We start from the raw sequence: 8,197 nt of genomic DNA on the forward strand, positions 1-8,197 counted from the left end.
ACCGATCTGCTCCCAAATCCAACACACACGCGAGTTACCGTGAAGTTTAGGGAAGGAACTGCTGTGGCATCAACCCAAAATCTCAGCTCTTTTAACCTATTTGGCACAAATTGCCACGGACACAATTCGAAAGCTCCTCCAAATGAGTGGAGGCTGTTAAAGCTGCAAAGACTGAGCCAAATTTGTATTAATGCCCATGGTTATAAAATAGTTTATCTAATGAGCTCATGGTCATGTATTTTCACTTTTTTTTGTAATTATCATTACTCACCTAGTTCTGGTTAGGGTGATTGTGGTCACCCAAAGCACTCAGGGCAGGAGAAGAGCAGCCAATCCACCTTTTGCATTTTTGGGATGTACCTGGGAGAAACCCACTCATGAACTTTGGTGCAGCTGGTAGTGATGAATATTTGTTCAAATCTCATTTCTGGGCACTGTCTATGAGAAGTTTATCATGTTCTCCTTGGCAATCACAGAGGTTAAAAGTTCAAGCCTCACCATGACCAAGTTGCCACTGATGGGGCCCCTGAGCGAGGCCCTCAACCCTCAGTTGCTTGCATTCAGTGTGGATAATGATAGCTCAATGGTTTGTATCCTGGGCTAGTAATCAGAAGATCACTGGTTGAAGCCCCACTACAGCCAGTGTGACATTGTTAGACCCTTGACCTACAGTCCAGTTCCTGCAGTAAAGTTCTGTAATTAATTCAGTGCAATTAATTAGTGTCAGTAATAAATACAGTTAAAATTGATTTTATGAATATGTATTATAAATTATAAATTATATTAATGTCATCTTTTTAAGGGATATAATGGAGAGACAGTTTGCATTGCTAATTATCTGTTCGTTTGAGCCTCATTCATGAAAATGCAAATGCAGGATTTATTTTTCTAATTGGATTTGGACAGTTTGACCAATATATCTTTTTATAGAGTAAATCTGAGGCTCTAATTTAGGTTATACAATTAAAAACTAATTAATAACAGAGAGAGACCAAAAAAAAGACAAACTGCACAAAAACAAAGTGAAGTTAAAGTAATTTCAAAAGATTTATAAACAATAATCATTGTGATTGGTGTGGATAATAAAATGCTCGTGTTGTCTCTTATATTTAAATGTAATAATGAATCATTAATGATCTGTGTGTACGGGACACTCTGTGTTTGATCTGTTCTTCAGCTCAGAGTCCAGATTCAGAAGCTGCTGCAGAAATCCTCTGTTAGGGAAAATCCACCTCGTCTCTTTAACCTTCAGGATGGCGTCAACCAGCGAGAAGCTGTGATGGATCATCAGATACGCCAGGACCAGAGCGGCCGAGCGACTGACTCCAACAGCACAGTGAACAAACACCTTACCTGAGGAGAGGAACGGGGTCCGTCAGTCAGTGATACAGAGTATTAAACAGTACTGAACAGTAATAAACTATTATAAACAGTAATAAACAATTATAAACAGTATTAAACACTGTTCTCTAATACCTCTTACAGTAAACTCAGTATTGTACAGGTAAAAAGAGTTTAAACACAATCATAAACGTGTGGATTCTCATAAACACCCTTATTATATATTTCATGTCTCAACTTCTGAACATTATATACAATTATTTAACCAAAAAATCTGTTTTAGGTGTTCACACATTTCATCGGTACATATTCAGATCAGAAATATTGTCAAATTAATTAATATATAAGTGTTGGATTGTATTTGTAGAAACCTTTGACAAATAATAATAATGATTATAATAATAATAATAATAATAATGAAGTTAATAATAAAAAATAAAAAATAATATTAGTAATATAATAATAATAATTATAGTAGTAGTAGTCGAAATAATAATAAATAATGATAATGACTATAACATTAATAACAGTGATTAGTATTAATTAGATTAGTGACTAGTAGTAATAATAATAATATTAATAATAATATTTATAATAATAATAATCAAATAATAATATTTATAATAATAATGATAATAAAATATTTATAATAATTATAATAATAATAATAATAATCATAATATTAATAATAACAATTATAATTTTTATAGTAATAAAAAAATGAATAACAATAATAATACAAAATAATAATAATAAATATATTTAGATTTCATAATGACATGTTTACATTTGGAATGTATTTTAGAAAAATGTGGAATATTTAATGTATTTATTAAATTATTTTATGCTAAAATAATAATAATGACACCAAAACGCACATCATATAACATTACAACCAAAATCATCTTAAATCTGTCATTACTGCTGGAATTTGTAACTGCTGATCATTTTCATTACAGTTATTATCTACACAAAATAATGTTTTATTTAGGGGGGCGGGGGGGGGGGGGGGGGGGGGTAACAGGACATTAGTACAATATTAGATATTAGTAAAGGTGATGATACCTCCAGCAGTGCTGAGCGCCTGATGAATGAACTGTGCAGACGGGTAGAAGAAGGGTGAGATATTGAAGGTGGGCAGATCATCAGCGTTCACACCGTAGTACTGTACCGTGGTACCATAAAAATCATCACTGCTCTCTCTCCCGTGAGAGGCGTTCAGGACATGAGTGATCCCGAGTCTCCAGAGAGAGTATCGGTCCTGAGACATAACCCTATATAACATTACAGATATATATTATTACACTGAGACATAACCCTGTACCACATTATTACACTGAGACCCTATACCACATTCAGATCTTGTATTATTACACAGTAATACAGGACTGATCTTGCAGGCTTTATAACACACATTTTTAGACGTACCTATCTCCCAGAAACAGACCGGGCCACACTTCATCTACATGGTGAGATGATACAGGACCTCCGTGTAAAATGTTCTCCAGCTGCTGGACGGTAAGAGAGTCGAGCTGAATGGAGATATCCGTCTCCTGTGTGTGGTCAGGAGAGTCCACCATGTTTATGTTGACACGACCGGTTCAATAACTGACTGACATGAGCAGCTGCTCCATCACTGCTTTCATTCACCAACAGGAGACGCCAGCGGTTCCACTGCACCAGCTCAGGGATCAGGTCAGCAGGACTGTAGAAATGTACGTATGTATTCATTTTCACTAACCAGGTTCATCCTGGTCAGGGTCATGGTGCGCCTGGTACCACCTGGAACCACAAGGTGCAAAGCAGGATTACATTCTGGTCAGTCCATCGCATGATACCACACACACACACACACACATGCTCACTTTTCCCAGGCCTTTATATGCTACAACATTTGAGACACAACCGTTAATACTCCATACATAACACTCTATAACACTCCTAACCTAATGTCCAGAAGGGTGCTTCAAAATTAGGATGTGGGTTTAATGCAGAGCTATTAGTCTGACTAATTTACTGCACCTCCCTCATGAAACCACCATAAAACAGAACTGATTTATTTATCTATTAACACTTCTGTACAAATCAATACAAATAAAAACTCAACATACTGTAAATATGTATTAATATTATTACTGTTAGTGTTATTATATATTTTTGTTATTATTATTAATAATTTTTTTATATTATTATTTTTGTTATTATTAATATTACTGAATATTGTTGTACTTGTACAGTGACATTAAAGGTATTATTGTTTATTATTATTATTATTATTAACAACACATTAAAGCTTATCAAACTATTTATTTCTACTACTAATTCATTATTTCGGTGTCTGTTTTACCACCAATTTGTCCTGGTCAGGGTCACGGTGGGTCTGATTCTTTGGGTAAAATATAACACTCAGGGTAATTTCTAGTAGCTCCAGTTTTCCTGACCGCAGGTCTTTGTACTGTGGGAGGAAACCGGAGCTCCAGGAGGAAACCCACACGGACACCGGGAGAAAATGCCAAACTCCACACAGAAAGGGAATCGAACCCAGGCCCTTTTAATGTGCGAAGCTACAGCACAACAGAGCTATCAACTGTGCCACCACGTGACCCCTGTAAAAATATAATTATTATAATTAATGGAATTAATAATTGTTTTATTAGATGTTCGGGTGGTGCAGAAGTCTGTTATGGTAGTTTATATATGGGGGGGTGGAAGCTCTACTAATGCCAGCGCTCAGTCCAGGACACGACGCGACCCTAAACAGGATATAGCGGTTGATGAAAATGAAACGAAAATGTGTCTTCTTCTGTTGATTATTGTTGTTATTATTACTAGTAATATTACAAATAAATATGATAAACATTAGTGTTTAAAACTAAGCTGTATTAATACTTTTAGCATTAGCTAAGCTAAAGCGTCACCGCCTGGAGTGAGTGCGCATGCGCGGTGTCTTTCCTCATCCTTTCCATTCAGCCTCATATCTTACTGGAGAAGTTGAGCGAGCGGAAGCGCCGCTTTCATTTTAATCTTCGGAGCTTTTAAATCAATTATAAAGTGTTTTTCACTGCTGGATTTACTGTGGAACCTTTAATGTGAGCTTTTAGCCGCCAGAGTTCCTGTTTGAGGCCTTTTTAAGAGCAGGAAGAGGCGTGAGGGGCTGAGCTGCTGGCTGGGCCGAAACCGGCTGTGTGGAGCGACCGCAGATCAGCCAGAGTTCAGCCGTCAGCATCCGCCCTGCTCAGCCTGGAACTACTTTACTGACTTATTTATTTACTCACACACTCTCACTGCGTGCGTGTTTACTGTTAAACTGAACCAGTCTGTCTGCCGGAAGTGTGTTTGGTTTAAGACTGACTATTCCGCCCTTACTGCTGGAGCTTAGCCTGTAAACACAAGAGGAAGCCGAGAGGACATGAAGCAGAACCACGACTGTGTTGTTCCTGGTTTTAAGGTTCTTCTGCTGTAATGATGGACATGTTTACAGATATTAACCACAGAAACCATCCAGTTTGGCTCGTTGTGGACAGACCAGCAGTTTTCATGAGATCTGGATGAAGTAGATGTATTATAAACACACTGTTACTGAACCCACTGTTACCTTCATCATCATCATCATTATTATTATTGTTATTATTATTAGTGTGTTTTAGTCCAGGAGAAATGTCCTTCTTTAACCTGAGGAAGATCTTTAAGCTGGGTACAGAGAAGAAGAAGAAGCAGTATGAGCACGTCCACAGAGATGTGAACCCTGAGGAGCTGTGGGAGATCGTGGGAGAGCTCGGTGATGGAGCTTTTGGAAAGGTCTACAAGGTGAGACTTTCATTCTCTAGCTTCTTTTGGGTTCTTTTGGTTCTTTTTGATCATTGTTGGTGCATCTAGTACAGATTTCTCATACCAGTGGAGACCACAAGATACCAAACCTAGAAAAGTGAGTCTTCAGCTGTGAGATGAACATCAAGCTCAGTTTCACTGATGTCTCCTCATGTCTCACCTTCATCTCAGCTATTATTAACCTCACATAATCTTATTTCACATGATCTCTCCTCATATCTCACCTACATTTCTCACATGTCTCATATCTGACTCACTTCATGTCCATGTAGAGAACTTGTGGGTGGTGCAGTCTGGTCCTGTAGGACACAAATAAAGTCACTGCGTTATATACGTTTACTGTATATACACGCTCTTATTTATTTATTAGTATTGTAACGTGATGTTTTACACTTTGGTTCCATCATGACAGGACGGGTCGTTACTGCTTACCCATAATTCATCAGTTCAGGTTTAATATCAAACACAGTCATGAACTATTCAGTGTCTCCAGTACACCTCACTTACACGCCTCTGTACTGTGGGAGAAAACCGGAGCTCCCGGAGGAAACCCACACAGACATGGGGAGAACATGCAAACTCCACACAGAAAGGACCCGGATCTTCTAGCATCATGGCCCCTAAATCTGTGGAACACATTAAGGTGTTTAAACGCGTCCATGTAGCTCCACTGTAAAATGTGGCTCTTTAAAGGGCTCAGTTTTTTAAATGATGAGATTTGATGCTAGTAGCTAATGCACATTAACTCTTCACTAACTTTGCAAAGTCATTAAAGCAGAAAGTTTATGCTAAGATAAATGTCGGGTTTTTAAAAAATGATTACTGTACATCGTTCCCTCAGTCATGTTATAGATGCTCATTTTGTGCTGGTGGTTAATGTTAGAGTGAAAGACTTAGAATATAAACAGCAGGAACCCGACACCACATCATCCTGAAACCCATAAAAACATGACAGTTACATCACAGTTACATCACAGTTACATCACAGCTACATCACAGTTACATCAGAGTTACATCAGTTACATTACAGCTACATCACAGTTACATCACAGCTACATCACAGCTACATCACAGTTACATCACAGTTACATCACAGCTACATCACAGCTACATCACAGCTACATCACAGCTACATCAGTCACATCACAGTTACATCAGTTACATCACAGCTACATCACAGTCACATCACAGTTACATCAATTACATCACAGTCATGTTACGTTACAGTTACATTAGTTACGTCACAGTTACATAAGTCACATAACAGTCACATCACAGTCACATCACAGTCACATCACAGTCACGTCACATCACAGTCACATCACAGTCACGTCACAGTTACATTAGTTACGTCACAGCTACATCACAGTTACATTACAGTCACATCACAGCTACATCAGTTACATCACAATTACATCACAGTCACATCACAGCTACATCAGTCACATCACAATTACGTTACAGTTACATAAGTCACATCACAGCTACATCACAGTCACGTCACAGTTATGTTACAGCTACATTACAGCTACATCACAGTTACATCACAGTTACATCACAGTCACATCACAGTCACATCACAGTTACATCACACTTACGTTACAGTTACATCACAGTTACATCAGTCACATCAGTTACATCAGTCACATCACAGTTACATCAGTTACGTCACAGCTACATCAGTCACATCACAGTTACATCAGTTACGTCACAATTACATCACAGTCACATCAGTCACGTCACAGTCACATCACAGCTACATCACAGCTACATCACAGTCACATCACAGTTACATAACAGTCACATCACAGTCACATCACACTTACGTTACAGCTACATCACAGCTACATCACAGTTACATCACAGTTACATCACAGTTACATCAGTCACATCAGTTACATCAGTCACATCACAGTTACATCAGTTACGTCACAGTTACATAAGTCACATCACAGTTACATCACAGCTACATCAGTCACATCACAATGACATCAGTTACATCACAGTTACATCAGTTACATCACAATTACATCAGTTACATCACAGTTACATAAGTCACATCACAGTTACATCACAGCTACATCAGTCACATCACAATTACATCAGTTACATCACAGTTACATAAGTCACATCACAGTTACATCACAGCTACATCAGTTACATCACAGTTACATCAGTTACATCAGTTACATCACAGCTACATCAGTCACATCACAATTACATCAGTTACATCACAGTTACATAAGTCACATCACAGTCACATCACAGCTACATCAGTTACATCACAGTTACATCAGTTACATCACAGTTACATCACAATTACATCAGTTACATCAGTTACATCACAATTACATCAGTTACATCAGTTACATCACAATTACATCAGTTACATCAGTTACATCAGTTACATCACAATTACATCATTACATCACAGTTACATCACAGCTACATCAGTCACATCACAGTTACATCAGTTACGTCACAGTTACATCACAGTTACATCATACTCACATCACATTACATTACATCACAGTTACATAAGTCACATCACAACTACATCAGTTACATCACAGTCACATCACAATTACATAACAGTTACATCAGTCACATCACAATTACATAACAGTTACATCAGTCACATCACAATTACATAACAATTACATCAGTCACATCACAGTTACATCACAGTTACATCAGTCACATCACAATTACATAACAGTTACATCAGTCACATCACAATTACATAACAATTACATCAGTCACATCACAGTTACATCACAGTTACGTTACAGTTACATCACAGTTACATCAGTCACATCACAGTCACATCACAGTCACATCACAGTCACATCACAGTTACATCACAGTTACGTTACAGTTACATCACAGTTACATCAGTCACATCAGTTACATCAGTCACATCACAGTTACATCAGTTACGTCACAGCTACATCAGTCACATCACAGTTACATCAGTTACGTCACAGTTACATAAGTCACATCACAGTTACATAAGTCACATCACAAT

The 8,197-nt window shown here is 37.7% G+C and overlaps 2 protein-coding genes across 3 annotated transcripts in view; one reads left to right on the forward strand and one right to left on the reverse strand.

Annotated features, from left to right (window-relative positions):
* Window positions 1-1,023: 1,023 nt before the first annotated feature.
* On the reverse strand, window positions 1,024-3,131 carry si:ch211-223p8.8 (dual specificity protein phosphatase 13A family protein). The gene is made up of 3 exons (XM_062995376.1): window positions 2,770-3,131; window positions 2,407-2,615; window positions 1,024-1,353 (listed from the first exon to the last, which is right to left on the reverse strand). The coding sequence occupies exons 1-3, from the start codon at window positions 2,919-2,921 to the stop codon at window positions 1,130-1,132; spliced, it is 585 nt and encodes a 194-aa protein (XP_062851446.1). The 5' UTR covers window positions 2,922-3,131; the 3' UTR covers window positions 1,024-1,129.
* A 1,201-nt stretch (window positions 3,132-4,332) lies between these two features.
* LOC134315259 (serine/threonine-protein kinase 10-like) overlaps window positions 4,333-8,197 on the forward strand; it is a 54,276-nt gene continuing 50,411 nt past the window's right edge. For both annotated transcript variants that reach the window (XM_062996341.1, XM_062996342.1), the window contains exon 1: window positions 4,333-5,148. In XM_062996341.1, coding sequence (XP_062852411.1) covers window positions 4,999-5,148 — 150 coding nt within the window. In that variant the 5' untranslated portion in view covers window positions 4,333-4,998. The remainder of the gene's footprint in view (window positions 5,149-8,197) is intronic.

Source organism: Trichomycterus rosablanca, chromosome 5, assembly GCF_030014385.1.
Source record: "Trichomycterus rosablanca isolate fTriRos1 chromosome 5, fTriRos1.hap1, whole genome shotgun sequence".
NCBI classification, from domain to species: domain Eukaryota; kingdom Metazoa; phylum Chordata; class Actinopteri; order Siluriformes; family Trichomycteridae; genus Trichomycterus; species Trichomycterus rosablanca.

Coding starts and splice junctions, on each gene's coding strand:
- si:ch211-223p8.8 (XM_062995376.1), bottom strand. CDS start 2,921: ATGGTGGACTCTCCTGACCACACACAGGAGACGGATATCTCCATTCAG. Junction 2,616..2,769: donor GGTCTGTTTCTGGGAGATAG/GTACGTCTAAAA, acceptor AATGTTATATAG/GGTTATGTCTCAGGACCGAT. Junction 1,354..2,406: donor GGCGCTCAGCACTGCTGGAG/GTATCATCACCT, acceptor TCCTCTCCTCAG/GTAAGGTGTTTGTTCACTGT.